Below are 27577 nucleotides of genomic sequence, written 5' to 3' on the forward strand. Positions count from 1 at the left end.
CATCCTGTGCCTCCATACCCAGCAGAAGCAGTCAGCAGATGCAGCACAGACCCCTCAAAACATACAGATTTGGACAGTTGGGCTGATGAACAAGAACTGGCTGGTGAGAAATTCATAGCAACCAGGGAGGTAGTTCCTGTGCCCCAGCACCTCTAGGAGGATCCACAGCTGGGATTCCCAGAGTTTCCAGTTACTCAATCCTCATTCAGATGCATGGAACCACAGAAGGCAATTCCTGAGGATGACCTCAAGCTTCCAGCAGAGAATTTTGCACATAAACAATGGCAGTAAACCCCACAAAAGGGCTTAGAGAGGAGTACCTCACAGACACCAGTCACCAACTAGTGTGCCCAGATACAAGCCCACAGACTTAATCTAACCCACTAATGGGGATTAACTGGGTGGTAACTGCAGGCAAGCATGGTGTAGCTGGAGATGGGTCAATGGGGGCATGCTTTTCGGTTTATAATTTGTCTATGGTGAGGGGAGCTAAGTCTCTCCCTCTTTGCTTTCTGATTATCATGTCCTGAACTGCTTTCCACCATCATGTTCTGCCTCACCTCTGGCCCAGAGCACTGGAGTTGGCCACCTATGAACTGACACCTCTGAATCCATGAGCACCAAATAAACATTTCCTCCTCTAAAATTGTTCTTGTCAGAACTTTTGGTCACAGCATTAAAAAAAAAAACTGACTAAAACACAGATAGACATTGTAGTTGAGGGGAACTGACTAAGAGGTTTATTAGACACCTTATCACTGAAATCCCAAATGATGTCCCTGTTCCTTGAGTGATCCAGCAGGGAACTGACAGACTCCAACAATTCCATGCTGTCCCACAAATTGCCTATGGCTCCTTCAGTTCCTGGAAAACTGTACTTCTGCAGAAAATCAACACTCTGGCTTAGAACATGGATGGCATATCCTTCCCTTTTTCTCCAAGCTTGGTCCCCTACAGAAGACCCACAATGCCAGGAATGTGTAGGTGAAAAAGAAGCACATTTCCTTCACACTAGGGTGAATGGGTTTAGAACCCCTAATTATTGGGGTACTGTATGGTGCTGAGGAAGGTCAGAGAGGGATCCTGCTGTGAACAGCTCTGAGTGGAATAAGCCAGGGCCCAAAAACTCCTGCCCTGGTGTTAAGGGTCCTCCTTTAATGTCATGACATGAGCAGGATTATTAGTCAAGCTCCTGGTATATTACCCCTCAACCACAGGGTCTCAGCCCTCAAGCAAAGACAATTCTCTCTAGAACTGTCCAAAACTGAAATTCAGGCCAAGGAGCTCCAAAAGGACAGAGTGATGGAGTCCTCCCAGGAAAAGTCAAGAGGAAAGGAGAGAAGATGACCTGGAAAGGACAATACTCTCTTCCAGGATTTCCTTCTCAGCCCAGGTCCTTGGCACAGCTCCATCAATCTGCTCTACTATTTCTAGGTCTGAGTCCTGCAGTTCTGCCTCATCCCCAAGAGAGTTTCCACTCCTAGAAATGATTCCACTTCTCTAAGAGTGTCCCTGCTGGCTCCAGTTTTACATTTTTTCTAGAAGGGGCAAGGGTGGCACTGTAGTACTGACCTGAGCCTGATGCAGAGGTATAAATGGTCATTGCTCTGGGAATAAGCTGCCCCAGGAACAAGACAGCTTAGCAACAGGTCAGGGCACCATGGGTACTGCTTTGTTGCTTAAACTCCCAGGAGCCTGTGTCCACAGATGATGCCCTCAGCCCTGTGTGATACATTTAACTACTCAAGCCTGACCCCTTAGATGGCTGCAAACAATCACCACAAATGGTTCTACCCAGCTCTGGGACTCCCCATCTCTACCAAACAGAGCTGAGATGCAGAAGCTCCACACAAGACACAGCTCCTTTGCCCCACACTCAGTGCTGTCCTCTACCCTGGGTCAATGCACTAGTTCCCTCCAGGACATTTGGGCTCTAATTACTATCTCCTTCTGATCTCAGATTCCTGTGAGTTCAAAAGAGGCTCACAGACCAGGATCTGTGAGCTCACCATTTTTGTCTCCACAGAATCAATTGCCACTGTCCTGGGTGATGTACTCATTTGGAGAAGCAGGCCTGATATCCCTGGGCATGAGGGAAAGTGAGTTAGTTGCTCACCTATATCACTAGTTCACCCCAAGGCTGAAACAATGCTCTGATTACCAGGGCAAGGCAGAGTGGCTGGATAAAGTATTAAATTCTGAGCATAGCCTGAGGACCACAGGTGGTCTTGTTATCTTCTGAGTGTCCCTGGTCTCCATGTTCCATCACAGGGCTCACCCCAGTCTCTGAGCTGCCCTGTGTTCCTGCAGAGTACCTGCCTTCACACAGAATATTCCCACAGATGCAAGAACCCTTCTCATGGATGTATCTCTTCACCCTCTTCTCCAACACTGCAGCCTGGTAAGACCTCCATGACAGAGCTGCACTGTCTAGGATCCTGCTAGCCACTCTTGGGAGTCCCCAGCCCTGTTCTTAGTATGGGGCAGGCTGCCAATTACTCCCTCCAGCACTTTAGTGGTTTTTCCCACATCTGTGATCCACACTATGCTGCAGGTTCAGAAATTTTCCATCTCAGCCAGGGACAGTAATGGCACAACCTATAATTCTAACCTCTCCAGATAAGACAGGAGTATTGAAAGTTCAAGGCCAACCTAATGAGATCATATCTCAAAATAAAATTAATTAATTAAAAGGGCTTAGAATATAGCTCAGTGGTAAAGCACTCCCGCATTCAATCCCCAGTACTGAGGGAAAAGAAAGAGAGAAAGGAAGGAAGGAAGCAATGGAGGGAGGGAGGGAGGGAAAAGAAAAGACATCCCCATCACACTAACTAACAGGAGTCCCCTTCATGCTTTGACTGTAACACTTGCTGATCTGCTGCTGCAGCTTGTTTTATTTCCTTTCTCTTCTCCCCCTCCCTAATCACTGGGGAAGCAAGATTAACCTTCTTCCTCACCTAGGCTAAATTATTTGTCCATCAGCTCACAGACCAAAGGAATGAAGAGATCTAGACTTTGTTGCTGGCACCTGCAGATCTAAGAAATGACTATTTCTACTTTCTCTCAAGACTACAAATGAATTATGACCCCTGAGAGGGCACAGCTGGAGTGTAGTTTTTGTATCTCCTTTTGAAAAGCCCATTTCCCTGGTGCTTAGAATCACAACCTCTGAAACAGAAATCTGCTCTATATTCTCCTTTGCTAACAAAACAATAAAACTTTATTTTCTTTTTTCTCAAATCCTTGTTCTTGTTATTGGATCATTAGGGAAAATAACTGAGTTTTCAGTACCAATACCATGTCATGATTCACCACTATACTCAGTTCTTGGATCTGTGCTGGGCTGACTGACTCACCAGCATACATGAGGAGGCAGAAGGCTAAGTTTCTGCAGTGGTCATGACTGGCTGTATGGTCCTAGGTAGTCCTTTAATTTCTGGATGCATCTCATATCCTCCTTATAACAAGGCAGGTTTTATAGAACAACCAGATTTCTTAGTGAAACCAGAACATGGTATATTTCCTCAGCCATTTCTTCCCTCCTATAGCCATAAAATGTCGCTTCATCTTTGAGCAATTTCAGAGATCCTACTGACCTCCAAGAAGAAAAGCTTTCCAAGGCATTCGTGGTCAGGAGAAAGGTCCCAAAGAAGAGGACATTTTCTGGGCCTTTGGCCAGAGAATGACAATGCTAACACCAAGTTATGAAATTCTTCTGCCAATGAGAGACTATGAAACTGGCTTTTCCACCCTTGATTCCTCCTGGGGTCAGAAAACCACAGCCAAGAGCCCTTTTCAGTGGGATATGCTTTTACCTTAGGCCAACAGTGAATGCTTCACCTGGGTGTTCCTGAGTAAGATGAAGAGAAAAGAAAGAGGATTAGGTTGCCCAACAATTGCAGACACAAAGGAAGGAGGGAGTAGGCATCCCACAAATCTATATTGTTTCTGTCCCCAAGATCTCAACTGAGATGTCTGAGTGAACCCCACCTGGTCCCTCTACATAAGAGACAGTTACCATACTAGGTACCATTAGGATAGCAGATGTCTCACCTGAGTGTATCATTTTCTAACCTTGATAGTTCCCCTCACTCACACCACCATTCTCACAGGGGGAACAATTGGAGGAGGGAAAGGGAAAAAGACAATGCTCTCCTGTCCCTGCTGAGAAAGAATTTCAAAAAAGAAATGTCATGGAGGGATATATTTCTATTTTATAAGACTCTGGGGTTCATTGACTGACTACGGCAGTGCATGCTTGTAAACCCAGTAAATCGGGACTCTGAGACAAGAGAATTGCAAATTTGAGTGCAGCCTCAGCAATTCAGTGAGAACTTGTTTCTAATTTTAAAATAAAAAGACTGGGGACGCAACTCAGTGATAAAGTGCCACTGGATTCCATCCCCAGTACTGAAAAAAAAAAAAAAAAAGAATCTGGGGTTTGTTTATTAGACCAACTGGCTATCAGAAGATATTTGCTGAGCCATTGTTTTCCTCCTACAATTAGAAAATGAATGTCTGCTTCCTTTCTGAATAATTTCAGAGTTTGTATTGACCTTCAGACATACCTATCTCATGCTCTAAGGAGTTGTTTAATCCTAATCCACTTCCTCAAGTTCCAAGATCCAGAGAGGGACTCACATCCCTGTAGTACAGAAGTAATAGTTAGCTTTTAGCCTTCTATGGTATTCTATTATCTCTGTTATCAGTGTCCTTGTTTTCCTGTGTGTAGTTATACTTCTCATAGTTGCTTCAGGTAGCCTGAACAGTTGATCAACATTTCAAGCATTCAGGGGCTCCTGAGTTCAGGACAACTGCACTTGCAATTGTCTGGAAAGCCTGTTTCACCTGCACAACACACACAGCTAAGGCCATGCTGCCCAGAGAAAGGCTATGAGGCCTCCCTTCCCTTTTGCCCAAAGTGAAAATGAGCTGGCTCCACTCTGCTTTTTGAAGTTTGGGTAGGGGATCAAATTTCAAGTACAACAGAGATTGCAGGGAAAGGCTCAGGTAAATCTAAATAATCCTTGGCAGTTCCTCTACCTGGTGCTAATAGTGTTTTCACTCATCTACAGAAGAAATTACTTTGCTTAGCTCTTAAATACTTTAAGACTTCCCTCTACAGCTATACCTCTCACTCTCTGCCCTTCTTAGAGCAGGAGAAGGGGCCAATATTAAATGTGATGTGCAGAGTAGTATGAGATGTTCTTGCAAGCCTAGGTGTTGTCCTTGAGTATGTGGCCTTCTAATTCTTGGGATTGGAAGATATCAAGAGGGAACCCAGCATATGGGGGTGGGGGGGTTTGTTATGACTGTTCTGGAGTCTCAGCAAATCTCCACTTTTGGATGCTCTTTAGTTCTCCAAAGGGGAAACCATAATTATAAAGGTGTGTCAGGTTCAACCCTCACCAGTTAGGCATGAATAAGTAGGTCCTTTAAGATATTTAGTAGGTCCAACAGACATGTGTCACCTGCAGTTCTGGGCTCCAAGAGTGGGAGGAGACTCGCTGGATATATCTATTATATGCATCCATATTCTTTCTACACAAATAGTTTTGGTCACAAATTTGCAGTCACATTATATTACTACCCTTTGATTGAGGTGTATACAATATCTACTAGGAAGGACAGGACCCAGGTGAAGAGTGAGATTAGCCACATATATGTCTGAGGTTATCGGGTATTTGAAAGGATTTTCCTGAGGGTCTCACACATCAGATGAAAAGGATTATTATGGGAAGTGCATCTTTGTTTTCATTTGATAAACTCTACCATTGAATTTGCTACTGTGTATGACCATTATTTTAGTAAAAATGAATCTATGAAAGACAATTTAAATGAGGTTACACATGAGGCAATCACTGAAGTGGAGTGATTGAGCATTAAATTTGGTCTTGAAGAGGTTGGTAAAGATAAAAGAAGAGCCTGAGCCAAGGCGAATTTTATATCTAGTCTAGAAGTCCTGGCAATGCGCACATCTACAAAGGCAAGAGATACCTGCCTGGCTATAACCTGAGACAGAGTTTGAGGTTCTGTTTTACCTTAACCTCCTCAAATCCCAGCCTGGGGTACTAACTTTTTGTCCTTTCTTCTTCTGACTTCTAGTGCCCTCTACTGCTCACAGCTATTGAATCAGTCTTCCTCCTCTACAACCCCTAACTAATACAAAGCCTTTTGATTTGACAGTTTGGACAAGTTTTTTAAAATACCCAAGATAGAAAGCAGTACCCTCATCATTTTGATTCTATTGCATCTGGAGGAGGGGGACATTCAGGACAGTTTCTGCAGTCAGTGATGCATTGAGAGACATTCAGAATGCCCCACTGAATGACAGGAGAGAGTGAGGCAGAGAAGTCCAGTTTTATCAATGCCCTGAGGGTTGTGGAAAAAGAAAAAGAAGATGTAATTGCCACTGAGACAGTGGATATAACCATGGGAGAATTCCATATGAACACCCAGAGTTTCCTAATATGATAATATGAGACCTGGCTGGGACTGGAACACTAACTTCCAAGCACAAAAGTAGCCCAAAAAATTACATTTGCTGAATATGACTTTTTCCTTATCATCTCTACTGTGCACTTTAGAGAAAAAGATGCACAACTGGCTAAAATCATTGCAAAAATGAAGATTTTCTACTTTGTTTGAACAAAAATTCACAGGGACATATACAATGAGAAGGTCATATACAATGTCCTTCCATCAGAACAAGTTCCTACAAGAGATCTGAGACGACTGATACAGCTGCAAAAGGATAATGTGAATGATGCTCGAGTCTTCTTAATCTCCAGCATTCATGTGTCTGACTATGACTTCCCCAAGCTGGAGACCTCCCTTTTTTATAGACCATTTCACTTCTTGAAATGCCTGCATAGTGTTACTGAGGCCACCATTGACCTGAAAAGGGAGTCCCTGAAACAGAATTTGTGACTGGAAGCTTCAAACACTGGAGCATCAGCCACCACCCCTTTTGTGGGAATCATCAGTAATAATGATGGAGAAGCTGGAGGAGACCTTAATTCTCTACAGGTCTTACTTTGGGCTGAATGATGCATCACTGGAAAAACACAGCCAAGGGTGCGCATGTGTCAGGACAAGAATTTAAAGCAAACACTGTGTTGAGGAGAGAGTCTTTACAGGAAAAATGTTTAAGTGTATTGAAAAAGTTTACTGTCATGTATACCTAAAAATAACAAATTTAAAAAGTGAAAAATCTGTACGCAAATCAATTGGGACTGAATGGATTAGCTTCTCTTTCAGGTCATTCATTTTCCTGAAATATTTGGCAATAGTTTAAAGACTGCCGGTTACTGATAAGAAAACTAACATAGCAATTCAGAGTCCTCACTGTACATGGCTCAATAATCTAGCAAACCCTGTACATGATGTTTAGTACCAAGTGCATGAGTTCTGAGATATAAACACAATGAACTTGGATCTCAACTCTGCTAACTAGCTAAGTGATGTTACCTAAAATAATTCTCTAATTCTTTTTATTTCTGTATTAATGGGACTATCAGATTCTAATTGAGTTATTTGGAAAATAATCAAGATGATAAATGGCATGCCGTAACCAAAAAAAAAAAAATCTATCATCGAGAAAGTTTGTTCAATCACTAGATGACTCATTGCCATTAGACTTGACTTTAGAAAGACCTTCTGTTTGAAAAATTGTTTCCTTGGTACCATGGCAAGAGATGCCAAATTTCTTCTTTAAAAAAGAAGAGATTTCCACCAGGCATAGTGATACATGCCTATAATCTCAGGAACTTGGGAGTCTGAAACAGAATGATTACACCTTCAAGGTCAGCACTAGCAATTGGCAAGACCCACAACAACTTAATGAGATCCTGTCTCAAAAACAAACAAACAAACAAAAAAGCAAAAAAGGACTTGGGAATGTAGCTCTTTGGTAAAGCACCTCTGGGTTCAATCCCCAGTGTCAAAAAGAAGAGCTTTTCACAGAAGAGGTGGGCTCCGTGCAGGTTTAACACCACTGGTTATTGAAGGAAAGTGGGAACAGTGAGGCACCTGATGGTCCCTCATCATGTGCCCATCTCATGGTACTTTTCTCTTCTTCCTGACCTTATCATACTATTTGACAAGACTTTAAAACTTAGAAATGAGGAAGACATCAAGTCAGAAGTGAAAAAGAATATGTAGACCTGAGAGAAAGCTTTAATTTCATTGATTGTAACACAGATGAGTGTTCTGGGCAAAAGTATAGTCTGTGAATTTTCCAGATTGGTACTTTGAAGTTATGTGTGTGCCTTTAACCACTGATTCAGGTGACTGATTTACATGGGTATGCCTTGTGATGGAAAGTTGCAATGACTTGCAGATTTCTAAAAAGAGACACCCCCTCCAAGTCCATTGGTTCACCCTTTGGGTCCTGCACACACTGTTTGTGCCAGAGACTCTCCCCAAACCCCTCCACTTCTTTATCCCCATCTCTCAAGCCTGAGCCCGAGGACTGATCACCAGGGCAGCCTTCCTTGGCATCAACCACCAGTCCTGAAAGAAGAAGCAAATGCCCACTATGAGGCTCTTTGTCATTGCTCCTATAGCTTCCTCTATAGACCATTTAGACCATTAGACCATTTCTTTCTATCACCACTTATCTGCAATTCTTCGTTAATATCTGTCTTCCTCACTAGGCTTCTTTACTCACTCAAATCTTGCTTTCTTAACTACTCTCTCCCCTTCACTAACTTGGCACCTCAAACACGGTAGTTCAAGAAATATTCACTCACAGACAGCTAAAATTCTGACAATGTGATTTTCATTTTCATCATCTCCATATATTTGCTCCATGACTGTGAGTGGTCTGTGCTTCCTCAGGGATGCTAAGTTCTCTCATCTATAAAATGGGTACATATGTGGCCTCCAGGGTTAAGGAGCACAATAACATAATGGCCCAGGTGACGCTGAGCTGTACACTCTCAAGGGAGCCATAATATCCCTGTAGACAGGGCTACACTTCCTGAGGAGTGGTCGAAAGGATTTCAGAGCAAGGTATCTATTTGAAATCTCCCAGACTCCAAATTAGAGCAAAGTCATATTCTCTATATAAAGATAGAATGATTCCAACCACAGTCCACTTAGTTGCATGTAACAGTCACCCAAAGGCTTCTCTCAAACCTTCCTATCTGCTGTTTTTCTTGAGTATCAATCTTCTCAATAGAAGTAAGTATAGTGTAATCTCACTGCAAAAAAAAAAAAAAAAAAATTTCCTTAAAAGTTTACTCATTCAGGGGCTGGGGTTGTGACTCAGTGGTAGAGCACTCGCCTAGCATGGGTGAGGCCCTGGGTTTGATCCTCAGCACCACATAAAAGTAAATTAATTAATTAAAGGTATTGTATACCAATTACTACTAAAAAATAAATATTAAAAAAAAAAGTTTACTCATCCAGCCAGATGCAGTGGTACATGCTTGTAATACCAACAGTCTGAGAAATAGGACATTCACAAGTTCAAAGCCAGCCTCACCAACTTAGCAAGACCCTGTCTCAAAAAAATATATATAAAAAGGGGCTAGAGATGTGGCTCTGTGGTTAAATGCCCTAAATTCAATCCCTGGTACCAAAAAAAGAAAAAAAGTTTAACCATTCATATTCAAACTGATACTCATCAGGGGATTATTTTTAATTCTAAGTTTTTATTCAGATACTGAGATTTTACCTTCTAGTAAGACAGATAGTTTAAAAAATAGCTAAACAACACATACATTATTTTTTAAGGAAACGTGTTATGATTATTTTTTTCCAACCTTATATTTTACTTAGTTCCTGGAACCAATCTCAAACACTAATTTGTTGAATTATCACTCTAGCTTTGTATTCTTTCCAGGAAGAAAAAAATGTTCAATGTAGGCTCCAAAGGGTTTTGATGTAACTTTAGGAGAAAAAAAATACATAAGGTACTTCACTAATGGCCAGTGCATTGTGTGGATATAAGGCCTTAGGAATAGTGATACCCCAAATCTGTCCTGTTTTCCTCCTGCCTACACTCAGTGGAAAAGAGCAATTTTACAATATAGAAAGAACCAGAGCACAGAAAACAGCTCTTCCTCATCACTCCATCCAGATTGATGTACAACAGGCATCTTAAAATAGGGGAAGAGATATCAGTTACCCTTGGCAACAGTGATGGAGTACACACAATAAGGAAGGAAGATCAAGAAATGGAAATTCACATGGAGTATCCATGCCCATACTGCCTTTCAAAGCAAATGGAAGACCATTCTCTGGTCCTGCAGATATCTAAGCTTTCTCTCCCTGTCATTTAGGGATGTGTATTCAAACATAAATCAGCCTTTTCTAGGCAACACTGCAAAACAAGAAAAAATTTCACTTGCCAAATGCAGCTATCCCATTGCTAATGTCACTGGGGCCTATTCCACTCTTTCACTTTGCTCTTAAGTTCTCTACCATTCCACCAAATCTCATGTCCAATGCAAGGTCCATAACCAAGACAATGAGCAGCAGTAGGGCAGTACAAACTGCAGGGCAGGTAGGATACTGGAGGGCATCTACTCAGAGAATAAAACTATAAGCAATTATTCCCTGACCATGACCATCACCTCCCAGCTCCACAGCACTCTGCCCAAAGTCACTCAACATGAGCAGTTCTAGAGTGCGTTGCTGGGCAGAAAATTTTACTTCCTCAGGCACTCTCCCTAGCTGGGGAAACAACTGGGTATATTACTTCTACAATAAGGTACTGATAAACATAGCTTTATCATGCTAAGATCTACCCTACCCTGCATCCCACTGTCTCCAGGAATCCCTGTCAGTGATACAGCCCTCCCCAGGACATGTAGTTCACAGGGAGGCCTACATTTATACTTGCCTAGAGCCCACCCTCTGGAGGGCTGTGTGGTTTCCAACTGCCCTACTGTCCTCAGAGTCTCCAGCTTTCCACCTTCACAGGTGTTGGGTTAAACATTAATCAGTGCCTAGGAAAGCTTGTAGTGAGATAAAGTCTCTAAAAGAAAGTGGTGATGAGGGAAATGGAGAGCATGAACTGGCCACTTCCCTTATCTACAATATTTAGGAGAGACTCAAAGCAGAGTGACCTCAGTTGTAAAGGAATGTATTTATAAAATATCTGGAGAAATCCACCTGTGTACTTTGCATGCAACCTCTCCCATATATTCCCCCTCTTGGTAGACATGAGGTAGTCCTCCATCATATCCTGGCTCACCACCATGGAGGAGTAAATAAGTAATAAAATGCCCAAAACCTGTCCACTGAGTCCTCCAAGTTCTTTCTTTGGGTTTGGAAAACAGCATACCAGGGCATTTGCAGCACCGGGGTTGAACAACAGGTATGTTATGAATGTTCCTATTGTGCCATCTGAAGAGATAGTCACATTTTTAATTTATAGAACTCTTACTCCATAGGGGACAAGCCTGAATAGTTTTCCAACTCTCTTCTTTTTTCCATAAAAGAATATGTGTCATCCCTAGATATATATGAATACGTGTTTAGAACTTGGACACAGTCAATTTTCCACCCAGATTTTCTTCTACTTTCTTCTACAACTATGGGCATCCAGTTACCCTACACAATCCAGGAGAGTCCTTCACATTGTATTCTTGGTTTGTTTCATTTTCTGGAGTTTGGAACTTAATGAACATGATACACCTACCTCTACACACCTGGTCCCAGAGAATGTTCTTTGCCAACAGCATCACCAAGTAAATGAAGGAATCTTCACTCCTTCCACTCAAGAGTCTGGCCCTGGTCAGGTAATTGCTGCCTCCTGTCCTGTTTGCTGTTTGTGCCAGTTTTCTAATGCAGAAAATTCCTGAAGGCCAGTGTGCCTCCTGCTCTAGTACTAACATTAGAAATGCCCTTCCCTCTGTTCCCCAGTAGAATAGGCTCCAAGCCTGGTTTCAGCACAGGGGTGAGGATTAAGGATAGACTACTGTTCTGGATGGTGATCCAGCATCATGTCTATTAATACCACAGTGAAACCTAAAAGAAGAATTGGGTCTACATGGGGTGCGCCCAGCTCTTTGGGAAGAATTCTCATTATCACTCCCTTTCTTCATTGATTTCCTATGCACAATGTGTGAAAGTAGCAAAATAGTTCTTCTAGTTACAACTGTCCTCTTGAATCCTTGCACTTGTAATTATTATTGTACTCTACTTTCCAAGATGTTTGCTCTATCAGTAATGAATGACTTTTGAACTAGACAACATTGAATCTAACCTATGTCTAGGCATGAAACAATTCACCATTTAGAAATCATTTGCCTATGCATTTGCCACATTCCTTCCACAGAGACTTTCATGACATGCATTTGGCCCATCTACTGCCCCATGATACCTATAGTCCAGAAAGGAGAATAGACATAACTAGCTTACAACTCAAGCATGGAGGTGCTGCTTTTCCCGTTTTTGCCTCATTTATGTCATTCCCTTAGTGGCATAATGGAGCTATTGGTACAGATAGGATCTATCCCAGAAGGTGAAGGAAGACTCAGTGGAAGGATGGTCTTTTGTGAAGAAAAGTAGTACCTGCCCCACTCCTTCCTGGGCTCTGGGTTCCTCTGTTTAGCAGCTAGTTTCCCCTTTTCAAAATCCCACCACCCTGTGGATGTCTGTTTCTAGGTCCCCAAAACATTTCTGTCAAAAAGACTCTTCCCAGTGATGATGGCTGTCTCTATAATGCTATTCCCAGAGGTCTCTTAAACCTTCCCCTCTTCTTCTAGGTGTAACTCATCTAGGGTAGCTTCCAAGGATGTCGGGGTATTTCACCACTCCCTGAGGTCTATAGATATCACTGCCCTCTTGTCCTCTGCCTTTCCCTTTCCCAAATCCTATCTGTTAAAATACATGTGCATATGCACACACTCACACACACACACACACACACACACACACACAAACACAAAAACACACACACAGCCTCTTTTCCTATTTATTTACTTTTTGTTGTGCTACAGATCCCAGGGTTTATTGGGTAATCACTCTACTGCACAGACACATCTCCAGCCCTCTCCATTCCTTTTTATCTGATTTCAGATACATCAAGATGTTAAGGAACATGGAGTCTCGTGTGATTGCCCAGGAGTCAGCTCTGCTGCTGTCTCCCCTTGTGTAGCCTTTGCATACCCTGCTCTTTCAGCCCCCAGCCTCCCCTCTCCCTTTCTTGCCCTAGCCAGGCCCTTCACCCATGACATAAGACCACTTACTTTTCACTACCTTATACAGCAAAGGGTTTTGATATCCCTATTTTAGAGATGATTGTTCAAGTCACGGTTTTCAAAGGTGGACTAAGGATAAGCTTCTAGGTCTTCTGAACTATGGTGGCATTGGAGTATAGTAGCAAGATCATTGTGGTTTTCCTTCAGATTTGCATGAACCAGATTCTAACCCAGTTCTATGATTTAACAGCTTGATGAACATGGCAGGTACTTAACCGCTCTACCTCTGTATCTACATCTTTTCAGTATGGATCATACAAAGCCCTGAGACCTTGGGACAAATCAGGTCATGAGTGACCTAGAAGTGGAAGCCTCTGTCCTTGACAGGGTTCCACTCTCTGTTATCCTTGCACATGTAGTCAGCCTGGCATCCATAGGTACATTACTTTTTGCACCCAGAAACATATGGTCACCCCATCTTTCCATGAGGGGCAGAAAGTGGAGCTCTTGCTGAGATTGAAGGATATATCCCACTGCAAGCAGAAATGGTGCTAGGCTGTATATTTGTTCAAGATTACCTGCATATCATGATGGTCTATTCAATGAAAGGCAGGAGGAGCAACACAAGAGACATATGGTGTCCATGGAAGAGGCTCCAGGGCCTCCCACCGTACCCATGAGGTGACAGGGAGTGAGGCATCTCCTGCTTGACTAGCCAATGCTAGTGTCCTAGGGAGGGATGAGCCATTGAGATGGGAGGGGGTCAGATCAGCCCTGAAGAGGGCAATTCACATAAAAGCACTGTGTAGAGAGGGAGATCATCAGACAAACTTGGAGAGTTCCCAAAATCAAGCTAGAAAAAGTTAACTATATCAAATGTCACTGAAATGCACAAATTACAATTGCTAAAAAAGTCCTCAGAGTTTGATCAGAACACTAGTTGTTCAAGGCAGCCTGTGTGACCCCCTGGCTCTGTACTCTCTCCCAAACTCCACTCTTCCTCCTACACCATGCATGCCTGATGAGGCTGAAGAGCTTCCAAGGTGCACATGCTACAGTTCATAGCCATATGTGTGGCACAAGCTGATGGTATCATCTGAAGGTTTCTCAGTTTGCCTTTGATGGGGTGGACTATATCACTTACGGTTTCAAGGCTGACACCTGGATGGCCACCCATCATGGTTTCCTCATTGCCAAAGGGAACAGAGAAGCGGACTTGGTCATTGAAAAGTAAAGAAAGTTGGGGCTAGAGTAGAAGTGTATCTACTTCCTAAAGACTCCTAGAATATAGGAACAAGAATATGAGTCAGACATGTACCCTTTCCCTCTAGCCCTCAGCTGTGCCCAGGTTTACACCAGGGAGCAAGATAGGTTTGGAACCATCAAAGTGAGATGGGGCTGTGGTTAACCAACATCCTGTACAGCTGTCACTGAATTATGCCATCTCATCCTGAAATGAACTTACTATATTAAAATGTCATTCAGTAAACATCAGGAACCTCCTTATCCTGGCTTCTAGAGACAGACTAAAAGATGCCTCATTGCTCATCCTGGGTACTTCTTGTGGACAGAGGCTGCCTTCCTACAAGAAGGATTGAAAATTAGTTTAGGGATGGGGGTGTTGGGGTAGGGGTAGAGCACTTCCCTAGCATGTGTGAGGACCTGAGTTCAATCTTCAGCACACACATAGAAAAAAAGAAGAAGAAGAAAGAAAGAAAGAAAACCCAGAAGGAAAGCACCCATTAATACATAAGGGGACTATACTAATTAAGTAGGAACTGTGGGGGGTTATGGAACAGAGGAGGATGGGCAGGGTGGGATGTGAGCAAGAGCACATGTAACTTGAGATTTGCTTCCCTATCCAGCAACATCCACCTGCACCTCCATCCTTTCACTTGGAAAATATTGATAAACTGCATGAACCTCTAACACTTGTACAGAAACTGAATGAAGTCATGAGTATTTGGTAAGGTGTGAAAAACTGTTCATAGGTAAAATGACTTTCTTTTTATTATGATCAATGCATGTAACAGGGAGCAGGGCTCTCTTGAGTGCTCTGCAAAAGGAAGGAGGGGAATTGGCAAGGGGCATCTCCTGCCCTCCTGTGTGTCTATGCATATGTGCATGCAAACATGTGCATATTCATATGAGCATATGTGCATGAGTGTGAGTGAGAGAATCCAGGGCCATGGGAGTCTGTCTTTTGTTTGTGTCTTCTAAATTGAGGATATGGTCAGGACAGGCTATTCATGACCAGAACTTGGTGGATTGGTGAGCAGGTTGAGCAGCACTACCAGAAAATGCCCTGGAAATGCAAATGAATCTCCATCATCTCACTTACAGACTGGATATTTCCAGATAAACACTTTCTTGGCTGTTCTCTTTGTACCGGCAAAAATATGGTGTACTTTTCAACCTCCGTCTCCCTTCATGATGTTGGAAGCAGTTGGCAGACAGCAGCCTTAACTTGAGTGTTGACCTCAGATTTCTAAATAACAGCTCCAAACATTTATTGAGCACCTGCTGTGTACCCTGCATTATGCCAGACTCTCACATTATATGTGTCATACTAGCTAATCATCCCTCCTTTCTTTCCTTTTTTAATGTTTTCTTTACCAAAGTCCTGGTAGGTTATAATTTATAGCTGTGAATAGTAAATTTCTAGAAATTCAAAGACCAGATGTGTAGAGGAATTGTTTTTATCAGCAACTGAATAGTTCTTTGTGAATAACCAAACACCTTCATCCAGCCCTCGGAGCATCCACCTAAAACCTGAGAGAAAATTCGGGTGCTCCCATCTCACAGAGAAGGTTGGGGCTCCAGCTGGCTGGTGAGAATGCTGATCGAGTGCTCAGGTGCTCTGCATTCACAGCCCTCATAGCAGAAACCTCCAGGTATGCAAGTAATTATTCCCTGCTAAAAGTTTGCCTCCAGAAACCAGGAAGATCACAGGGACAGGGAAAGAGCCTTCTCATACTGGAAGGGGATCACAGGCCCAGCCAAGGCTAGAAAAGAGGTGAGTGAGAAGTCTTGCCCACCCACTTTTGTACCCCATGAATGCAGAGAAAGTGTGGGAGAAGACCCTCTTCAAGAAAATCCAGCACCCCTCACCCTGCACTCTCCTCCATGTGGGTAAAACCAACCTGTGAGCAACCCACAGGGAGACCACACTGAAGTTCTGGGCTTATGGATTTCTACTAGGGACTTCTCTGTGATCTGGCTTTGCTATAAAGAGCCCTTGGTGAAGGATGTGAACATGTAGGAGACAGCACCTTGCAGAAATGGGATGTTGGAGGTGTCCCTGGAGGAGCTGAGATACACCTGCCAAGTAGAATAACAAAACTGAATGAGACCTTCACAATGGCCTCAGGCAAGAAGCTTATAAGGACTGATAAGCTTTGTCACATATAGGGGTTCCTTGAGATGCAGAGTGTGGTTAGGGGAGCCCCTTCCTGGGCTAATTGGAAAAGTCTCCACAATATTGGGCCCCCCCTATTATTCCACAAGCTTAGCCATGTACACAGCTGTGTGCCTGATTCTACCCCAGTAGGTACCTCTAGGGCTTCTGAGGCTAAGGAGTTGGTCCTGGGGATGGGAAAACTGGCTTGTTCCTCCTACCTGGAAGAAACCACCTCAGAATGACATTGTTCAACTACTGGTTGGCTTTAGAGCCCATGTCCTTCTCATCCTCTTGTTGACTGGGGAGTTTTGAAATATATAAGAAGACAGGATTCACACAAGAGGGAAAAGAAGTGTCCTGTTTGCAGGGACACTTCTAGAAGTGTCCTGTTTGCAGGGACACCTCCTAGAGAAGATGGTCTGTGACAACAGTCAGCAGGACCTTTCTGACCAGTGAGCTTTCTACCAAGAGAAACTGGAAACAGTTCCTCCTCTCTCTCTTTTCCTCATCTCACCTTCTACCCCCCAATCCTCTCCCTAGCATTAAGGAAAGCGGACATGGGCTTCACCACAGGAGTAGCTTATAAGGACAGTTAAGCTTTGTCACATATAGAGGTTCCTTGAGACGCAGAGTCACCCTTTAGAGTCAAATGATGATTTTTCTGGACTGGAGACATTTGGGACGGCCTGCTCACAGGTTCTGAGTCCTCTTGTCCTGTCCATTTCCTCCATCCTCTCTGTTGGGTAGGAGAAACATGCCCAGCTCCAGACACAGGTGTTTAGAGATCACACTATAGGCAGAGGCAGGGACAGTGGATGACTCCTCTCGGCCCACAGGTGTACTGACTTGTCCTTTAGTGTGGAGCCGGCCCTTCCTGAAAGGCCTGCCAGCTCTGAAAGGCTATCTATCCCACAGAGTTGCTAGGTCCCAGCTATTCCCTTTGTTATACAGGAGACAGGTTTGTGCCATAAAACATATTTCTCAAGCATGATGTTGCCATGACCATGTTTTTGTTAGCTTTTGTTTTAGTGAGACTCTGTCTCAAAATTTAAAAATAAAAAGGTCTGGGGGCATGGCTCAGTGGTACAGAACTTGCCTAGGATGCTCAATGTCCTGGGTTCAATTCCCAGTTTCAACCCTCTCCACACACACACGAACCAAAAAAAATATATATGTATATATATATGATTCCCCAAATCCTATATTAGTCAGCTTCAGCTTTGCTCAAAGAGACTGTCTTCAAAACACAATGAGATCCCCTGTGTTCTCTCGCATATACTACAGAAGTCTGTGGAAGTCCTGGCCAGCAGGAAGCTTTGCCCAGTGTTCAAGTAGAAGTAATTAATGTTGCTGGTACTAACATTACTGATTTCAGAATTGTTGACTTTTTTTTTTTTTTTTGGTAATGGGGATTGAACCCAGGAGTACTCAAAAACTGAGCCACATCCCCAGGCTTTTATATTTTATTTTGAGAAGGGTCTTGCTAAGGCCTCATTAAGTTGCTGAGGCCGGCTTTAAACACACAGTCCTGGGCTGGGGATGTGGCTCAAGCGGTACCATGCTCGCCTGGCATGTGTGTGGCCCAGGTTCGATCCTCAGCACCACATACAAACAAAGATATTGTGTCTGCCGAAAACTAAAAAATAAATATTAAAAAAAAAAAAAACAGAGTCCTCCTACCTCAGCATCCCAAATCACTGGGATTACAGGAATATGCCGCCTGGCCCAGCAGTTGACTGTCTTATTAACCGACTTGTTTTTACTGTTTTAGCTATGAGGTAATTAATTCTGTTTTGATGAGGAACCTCCCCATCCTGCTAACAGCAGACTAAAGGTTCTGCCCAAGTTCCTAGGGTCCTCAGCCGGGATAGGTAAGATGTCCACAACTTGGGATCTGAGAGTCTTAGAGGCACCTACAGGTGGATTCAGCCTTCAGTTTCCCATGGAAAACACTTGAAGGAGAACTACCCTGGATATTTGGATAGAAGCACAGTGGTGAAAGTACAGCCAGAATGAGGGAGAGTTGACCAAGTCCCTGAAACAGAAGTCCTAGAGAAGTGTCTCTTAGCTAAGACTGTGAAACCACACAAAACACAGAGGGCCTAGTGGCAGCTTCAGAGGGAACATCTATCCATGGAGATGCAAGAGTGCACAAGCAAGATGCCTGAGTGGGTGCCCAGACCTCTCATAAAGTCCTTTATAAGAAGTGCTGGGTGCGACTGACCTCACAGATCTTTTTCTTCCTCTCTCACAAAGCCAATCTACCATTACTACGACTTAAATGTGTTCTGGACTTGATCATCACAGTGGGTCTCCTTTCTGGTGAAGGCTCACAGAACACCTTGTGCATGATGGCCTCCCATAAAGAGCAGAGCCTGGCCTTTTGGTCTTCTGGGCCCCACTCACAAAGTGAGGAACCTGCCCCCCCCCATCCGGACCACTAAAGTTGTCCCCAACAATTTTCAAAAATCCACCCAGCTGAAAACTCTTTCCTGAATTTGGGGGCCCCTGGTCAAAATTCAGGAGGGTCTGTGAATCTGGATGAGGAAAATAAACTTTATTTTCACTAACCTGTAGCTGAAAGTGTTTCCTTCTGCTAAGCAGAATTAGCAGAACCAGTGTCTTGGGCCCCAAAGGAAACCACAAATGTTTTTGAGTCACATGACAAGCACAGACACTAATCCGCTAATCACTATTTTTTGGAGGGCGGGGGTAACCAGGGATTGAACTCAGGGGCACTCAACCACTGAACCACACCCCCAGCCCTATTTTGTATCTTATTTAGAGACAGGGTCTCACTGATTTGCTTAGCACCTTGATTTTGCTGAGGCTGGCTCTGAACTCCCAATCCTCCTGTCTCGGCCTCCCTGAGTGGCTGAGATTACAGGTGTGAGCCACCACGCTCAGCCGCCTCACTACTTTTAGCTGGATCTCATTTCAAAAGGTAGTGAAGCATGTAGCCTTTATTTCTCAATTATCAATACTATTGGTTTCTTGTTTTACTTGGGATTCTATTTCCAAAGACCAACGGAGAGAAACGCCTCACTACCTTAGCTGGATCTCATTTCAAAAGGTAGTGAAGCATGTAGCCTTTATTTCTCAATTGTCAATACTATTGGTTTCTTGTTTTACTTGGGATTCTACTTCCAAGGACCAACGGAGAGAAACGCAGAATGGAAGAACCTCGGGACTGTCCGCTGGGACAAGCCCGGCGGGCATTCTCCGCTATTCGACCATTGCTGGCCAGCTCCTGGCAGTCAACAAGCTGTGGGATTGGCTGCTGAAACGCAAGGGGGCGCTGCGGCGCTGAAACTCAAGCCCTGAGATGCCAGACTGTAGGGTTCCGCCCTCCAAGTGCTGAGCTTCCTTGCTTCGGCTTATTTCGCCTGGGGCAGGTTCCGCGTTGGGACGTCAGCTGTGTTTCACCTCCAGGCTTGGTGCCCCAAGGTCTTAGGATGCATTCTGCCAGGACCCCCCTTCCAGCGGAGTGCGCGAAGCTGGAGGCCAAAGGCCAGCGAAGTCTCAGGAGCGCACAAGTCGGGCTGGCGCCGTCGCTGCTGCTGCTGCTGCTGCTGCTGCTGTCTGAGCTGGTGCCAGAGCGCGCAGCAGGTGAGAGATCAAGATCCAGACAGTTGAGGGAGAGGAGGGGGGCTCAGGGCCGACCCCATGTTTTCCACCCGGGTTTGGGGTAATGAAGACTTGGAGAACCCATCCCCAATCCGAGAGGAGGCAAGCAGCCCTGGGCTGGACCCGGTTCCTGTTTGACGCCTCCCACTCTGGCTGCGCTAGCCCAGAACAGCCCTGCGGGTGGGGCCGCGGGAGCCGAGGAGGAGCGTAGAATAGGTGCTGACGGTGACCCCACAGAAGTGTGACCTAGCCCGGGGCATAACTTCCGTAGGCCCCTCCCAGACAACGCAGCAAGGGCTTCCACGGGGCCGGGTGCTCCTGGAAGACCCTGGGGAAGTTTTGTTGGGAGGTAGGGAGCTTGGATGTGAGGGCAGCCCGCACTTTCCCTGCCACCCGCCTGAAGCAAGGCGCGGTCCAGAGTGGAGGGGCTTCCAGGGCCCCTGTCCGGAAATAGTCCTCCTTTGTTTTCTCTGGCGGGGCTGGAGAATGAGAAAGAACATCAGGGGTTTTTCTGACCTGGTCTAGAATTTCCATTCTTTCCTAGTTTCAGTTTTGTGCGCAGAGCTGGCCGACCCAGCGCGCAGGCATGACCACTTCCTGAGTTCCCTACCGCACCACAAGGCATACCCACCTCAACTGCACAGGTACCACAGGCCCAAGAGAAGTCCTAGCTGGTGTCCTTTATGCCAGGATCTGTCCTAAGTACTTTACCTACAGGAAGCCATTTCTCTCTTAGAACATACAGTCATCCCTCGATATTTTGAGGAGAACGTGTCAGGACGCCCAATACCAAAATCCATGGATGCTCAGGTCCCTTAAATAAAATAAGATAGTATTTGCGTATAACCTGACTTATACTTTAAATTATCTCCTGATTACCAATAACACCTAACATAATGATATCATGTTACATAGTTATGCTTTATTGTTTAGAAATTGAAAATTTATGTATATACATATTTAGTATAGATGCGATTTTTTTTTTCCCAAATAGTTTCCATCTGTGGTTCGTTGGTCAAATCCCAGGAAGCAGAACCCTTGGATTAGGAGGGCCGACTTGTCTCAGTTTGCAGATGACGAAAGAGAGGCCCAATGCAGACGCTAGGTGGCAGCACTAGTATATGGAGTCGGAGTTTCTACCCGTTTCTGAAAGGTGGAACTTTTCTCAGGGAACGTTTTCGCGTTCAATATGTAACGTGAAATACACAGGATTTCGAAGGAACCCAATTACGTTGCAATAAAGCTATTTAGTATTTTAATTAATAAGATAATTTTTAATTAAAAAGGTAAAAGTGTGATAAGTAATGCATATTCCTCTAAGTAAACACATTAAATAATGCATTAAATTAGCAATTTCCACCATTTGGAAGCAGTGAGAGGGTGAAGCATATTTCTAGATGTATACAGTAACTGTTATTGATTCAAAAGCACTCTGGTTTCTACCCAAGACCAGTGCACAGGTTCTACTCATCCTACTGTGCTTTGTCTCCATTCACCATGAGAGGAAAGACTAAATTTTGACTAGAGGTTAGTGAAAACAAAAGGTTATCTTTTCCCATCCAAGCTGAGGCTCTAGAACTTAAGATTTCAAGTTAACAAAGCCCCAGAGATCCAGGATCCCTCTCTCTATGGTCCCTACCTGGGATGCACACTCAGGTGATGCCAGTTTGATTGGTCAGGACTAAGCTTTCCCAAATCAAGAAGGAGAAAAAGAGCAAAGATCTAGAACCAGCCTTGTGTCGAAGTGTGGAAGGGAGATGTGGAAGGGAGATGGGAAGGGTTCCCATTAGGGACTCAGATGCCAGATCAGAAAGACCAGGTTTTTTCTTCAGGAGGTAGGGAGTGAGGAAGTGACATGGGGGAGATCCGCAGAGTGGACAGTCTCATTAAGGGAGCAGATATCATGAGTACAGCATCAGGGAAGTTCTGAGCCTCACTCTGTGACAAGTATTTGGCTATTATTCCCATGGTGAGATGGGGACACTAAGGCTCAGAGATTAACTGGCTACCGAAGGCTGAACAATCACATAACTAATTAGGATATGGACTCTAGCAGACTGACTCAGGGTCCCTAGCTTCATTCTTTAATTAGGAAATATCAGAGTTACTTCATTGGATTGCACTGCAAATGCCATGAATCAATAAGGTAGTTCCCCTTTATCTGTGGTTTGCTTTTCATGGCTTTAGTTATCCATGGTCAACTATAGTTCAAAAGTATCACATAGAAGATTACAGAAGTACACCATAAGTTTTTAATTGTTAAATGTTCTGAGTGAGAGTGAAATCTTAGTTTTTTTCTGCCCAGGACAGTAATCATCTCTTTGTCCAATATACCTATGATATATATGCCACCCACCCACTACAGTTATCAGATTGACTGTCATGGTGTTACCAAAAGCTCTGTCCTTGTTCTCAATGTCAATCCAATCATGAAGACAAGGTTTTGAAAAGAAAAAAATAAGAAAAAGAAGTTATAGTTCTTTCCTAGCAAAGGAGAAAAACAGGGACTCCTGTCCCAGAAGCTATTAATCTGACCATCAAAGAGAGGAATAGAGGGCTTTTAAATAGGCAATTCAAAAGCTACATTCCAGATGTGCCTTATCAGGGGTGGTAATTCACTTGATGCCATCGCTTAAATCTAATTATTTCATTCCTATGGTATATGTTTGCTCAAGGACAGATAACTTAGCCTAGGATGGGAAGAAGGGTAATTTTGTTTTCCCTAAGGCTAGGGAGTGAGAGAGGGAGAAGAGAAAGTTTTCAAATAAGTGGCAGTGGCAGAGTAGCAAGGGTTATGTTCAAAGTATGAAGTAGACTCCTGCTACAATGGCATCAGTATAATATTTAATTGTCCTATTTACTTTTAGTTATTGTTAGTCTCTTACTGTGCCTAATTTATAAATTCAAGCTTATAGGTAGATATATATGAGGAAACATATAGTATATATAGGGTTCAGTACTATCTACAGTTTCATGCATCCACTGGGGGCCTTGGAATGTATCCCTCAAAGATAAGGAGGGGATGGGGACTACTGTGCTTATAAAACACAAGAACAAGGTCTTGCACAGAAGCCCAGAACTCAGGCCTGTTAGCTTTGCAACTACATAAGATGAAGTTTCCAGTCTTTCCTGTGGCAAGGCCCCAATCTCCCGCCTTCCTTGGGACATGTCTCTTGCTATCATCTCATACCATCTCTCCCAGAAATTAAGAATATTTATGTAGGATATTTATGCATTGACATTTCCCCTACTCCCCCCTTGCAGAGAGTCCATGGGGGCTGCCAGTTTTAGCGGATGGCCCAGCTTCCTTAGCAAAGGTGGTGATGGCAGAACTGTCCAGCTTGAAGTTTGAAGAAAAAACATGGCCTGGAGGTAAGCACCCCCTGCCTGCCCACTGAAGAAAGGGTAGGATTGCAGAAGCCAGGATCCTCCAGATTGCAGGAAAGTACATTGGTGGGGGAGGCTGCATTTGTGAGGGAGGTTCTATCAGATAGGGGACACAGAGACTAGAGCTTCTGAAAGGTACCATGGACTGGATCCTAGCCTCCAGTGTGTTGGCTCCTTGCTCAAGCAGCTTTCCTCCCTCCAGCACTCCACTTCCCATACCTGCCTCTCCCTAAGAAGACTAGGATTAGTGATGTCTGCAGAGCCCCTCCTCCATACCCTTATTCATTTCTTATAATCATTACCTCAGTGTTTATAGAGCTGTAGAGCAGATTGTTTAATTCCTCCCACTTAAGGATGAAAAAACAAGGCCTAAACCTTTAAATACTTGAGGCCACACAGCTAGAGAGTGGCAGTGCCAAATGAATCATGGGGAAGTGGGATAGATATAAAGTCTCCAGAGAGCAGTGGAGAAGGGGTTGGACACCTCCATTCCCAACACATTGAGGGAAAAGGGAGACTGTGCTTAATGGGCATGGAGCTTCCACTTGTTAGAGAGTTTGCCACAAGGCCCAGTGACCAGGAATGGGCACTGGAGAACTGTTGACCCAGAAGAAACTGAGGCATCAATGGGCAGATGAACTAAACAGACATTTCTCAAAAGAAAAATTATAGATGGCTAACAAATACATATAAAAACAAGGTCAACATCCCTAGCAATCAGAGAAATGCAAATCAAAACTACACTGAGATTTTATCTCACCTTGGTCAAAATGGCAATTTATCAAGAATAAAAATAATAATAAATGCTGGAGAGGATGTGGAGAGAAAAAGAACTCTTATGTTACCGCTCTTGACCGGTCCTTGCTTCCCCAATGTTGAAGAATAACACCAGAGAAGCACGATGAGGCAAGGTCAGAGTAGAAATTAGAAGTTTATTAAAGGACAGCAGAAAAGACTTCTCCCCTCCTGGAGGAAGAAGGGGACCCAAGAGGTGGAATCCTCTTGTTTCCCCTTTTTATAGTTCTTTCAGTGATGGAATGTAGGTTGGAAGGCCCGAGGGGTGGGATACAGGTGGGCCTAAGAAGTAATCTGGGCAGGCAGGATTTCATTAACACTTCTTTGGGGTGGGCTATCTTCAAATCTGCCTGGGCTGTTTATTAACATTTCTTTGGGATGGACTTTGGGCCTAGGGCTTTTCTTGGGACTTCATTAACATTTTAAGAGTTGCTCAACTCTTCCGGAAATTTATTCTCAACATGGCCTCCATATTAGACCCGATTTACCTAACTACACTGCCTAATTTTAAATCTGGCTTCACTTACATGATATTGATGGGATTATACATTAGTACAGCCATTATGGAAATAAGTATGGAGTTTCCTCAAAAGACTAGAATTTGGAGCCACTATATGACCTTGCTATATCATCGCCCTGTATTTTGAAGACATAAAGTCAGCATAATATACCACTAAATACATGCCTATGTTTATAGCAACATAGTTGACAATAGCCAAACTATGGAACCAGCCTAGGTGTCCATCAACAAATGAAGTAAATATACACAATGGAGTTCTACTCAGCAATAAAAAAGAACAAAATTGTGTCATTTTTAGGAAAATAGATGGAACTAGAGAGCATCACCATGTTAAGTGAAATAAGCCAGACTCAGAAAGTCAGGTGTTATTTTTTCTCATAAATGGAAGCTAGAGAGAAAAAAGAAGTCTCATGAAAATAAAAGAGAGCTCAATAGGATAAAGGAAGAGGATCAACAGGAGGGGAGTACACAAGAGAAGGTCCTAGGGAATGAAATTGAAATTGAACCAATCATATGCACATATGAATATATAACAATGAATTCTCTATTATGCATAGTTATTATGCATCAATAATTTTTTAAAATTACATTGCAAGACTTCCCTTATTTACTTATTTTTAAATTTTTTGTGGAGATCCCAGAGCCCTGTACTTGTTAGGCAAGTGCTCAGCCACTGAATTACAATAGGGTTATATCCCAGTAAAACCATTGTAAATTGAGAATACATTGACAAAAATGCATTTAATGCCTTAAACTACTGAACATCATAGCTTGGCAACTCAATGCATTGTAGGGTCAGTGATTTCCCCTTCTGATCACATGACTGAACACAAATCGCTAGCCGAGGAAAATATCAAATTTCAAAACTCCATATGTGATTTCTACTGAAATCCCATCCCTTTCACACCATTTTAAAGCCATTAAGTAGGTTGGGGACTGACTAGATTTGTGTACCTGCTACAATGGAACTACCATGTTTATTTCCTTTTTCACCAGGCCTGACCTTGGAATTATTTGCTCTTTCCTGCCTTTCCCACACCTGGGGGGAAGCACATTAGCTTCCTTATCTCCTCTTTGCTTCAGGGGTGGGAGCATCATGGTTGCTGGCTCCCCTACTCTGTATTTCTTAGGCTCTGTCTCTATGTTGGCTTGGAGATCCTGGACTCACCACAGCTTCCAAAGCAGGTACTCTCCCAGACCATGTGTCCTCTCTCCCTGACTTCAGGGCAGCATCAAAGCTCTTGAGTTTGAACTGACCCTGAAATCCACTAGATACTGTTGCTTTAATATAATATTATGTGTATTCATTTCCTATTGCTGCCAAACCAATGATCACAACTTGGTGGCTTAGAACAACATACATTTATTCTCTTATTGTTCAGGGGTTCAGAAGTCCAAAATGGGTTTCCCCCTGGCAAGATCAAGGTGTTAGCAGAGCTGCACACCCTCTGGAGGCTGTAAGGGAGAATCCAGTTCCTTGACTTCCATCTTCTAAAGTTTCATTCCTTGTTCTGTTATTGGAATTAAAGGTCCTTGCTGCTTACAGCTCCACTGAAAACTGGGGAGACAGAAATTACAGGAAGAGAATAGATTTATTCAAGGGCGACTTTGAAGAAGATAGAGACATTTTTATCTCAAATCTTCATCTCCAGGTGGAAGAAAAGAGGGTATTTTGAGTCAGTGGGCAGGAAATTCACAATGCTAGGTGGGAGTCTTCCTCTTCAAAGTGTACCTTTGTACCTCTGTGGCTCTGTTGACTTTCTCCCTCCTCAGAACATCAAAAGGAAATTCAACCTCCTGGGGCCACATTCTGCATTCTGTTTTCTTACAGAGTTCTTCCTTTAAGTCAATTCTTGAGTTAAGGAACTGAGGAGAGAAGAGGGCGTTACCAGAAGCCTCTCTTCAGAATTCAGAATACCATGTGAAAGAGATGGGTTATTAAAAGATCTAGGGAAAAGGGTTTTTTTTTTGGGGGGGGGGAGGGGTAACAATTGTTAAACATCTTACAAAGGGAATTGCTCTGTTTCAGTCTCAGCATTCCTCTCCTTTAGTGCCAGCAATCTCCTATCATAAAGCCTTAAATTAATCACACCTGTAAAATCCCTGTTACCATATAAGGTAATAATCACAGTCTCCAGGGATAACTTGGAGGGGAGTCTTTATTCAACCTACCACACTATAGAACAGGAAACACAGGATGCATGGACATCTCACTGCTTGAGAGGTCCAGCAGCAAAGCAAGGACATTTGCTCTTCCGCCTACCCAGGGGAGGCAGAGCTGCTGTAGATAGGAAACAAGGAATGGAAGATCAAACTTACAGTATGATGACTACAGTTAGTAATACTGTATTGCAAACTTGAAATTTGCTAAGAGAGTAGATCTTAAAGTAAAAACTAAAGGTAACTATAAGAAATATGAGTATGTTAATTAGCTTGATTATGATAATCAGTTCCATGATGTGTGTGTGTACATACACACAAACACACACACACACACATATATATATATATCAAAACATCACACTGTAATACTTATACAGTTTTTTTTTTCAATAAATCTTGGGGGGGCAGTGGACAAAGCAAAAATAAAAACAATTTAACATGTGTGCATAGGATTAGGTCATCAAGGAAGACAAAATAAAACAGGGGCTGTGAGTAACTCAGTGATAGAGCACTTGCCTAGCATGTGTG

At 43.4% G+C, this 27577-nt stretch overlaps 2 protein-coding genes across 4 annotated transcripts in view; both read left to right on the top strand.

Annotated features, from left to right (window-relative positions):
- The window catches only part of LOC143400350 (interferon-gamma-inducible GTPase 10-like), a 37141-nt gene extending 17274 nt beyond the window's left edge, over positions 1–19867 (top strand). The window contains 3 exon segments of the mRNA XM_077109529.1: positions 14260–14387; positions 18329–18335; positions 19709–19867. Of these exon segments, the coding sequence (XP_076965644.1) occupies positions 14260–14387; positions 18329–18335; positions 19709–19867 (294 nt within the window).
- Positions 19868–19940: 73 nt separating this feature from the next.
- Positions 19941–27577, top strand: part of LOC143399661 (H-2 class I histocompatibility antigen, Q10 alpha chain-like) — a 31348-nt gene continuing 23711 nt past the window's right edge. For all 3 annotated transcript variants that reach the window (XM_076856513.2, XM_076856511.2, XM_076856512.2), the window contains exons 1-2: positions 19941–20166; positions 23449–23556. In XM_076856513.2, coding sequence (XP_076712628.2) covers positions 20013–20166; positions 23449–23556 — 262 coding nt within the window. In that variant the 5' untranslated portion in view covers positions 19941–20012. The remainder of the gene's footprint in view (positions 20167–23448; positions 23557–27577) is intronic.

This window comes from Callospermophilus lateralis, chromosome 5, assembly GCF_048772815.1.
Source record: "Callospermophilus lateralis isolate mCalLat2 chromosome 5, mCalLat2.hap1, whole genome shotgun sequence".
Taxonomy (NCBI): domain Eukaryota; kingdom Metazoa; phylum Chordata; class Mammalia; order Rodentia; family Sciuridae; genus Callospermophilus; species Callospermophilus lateralis.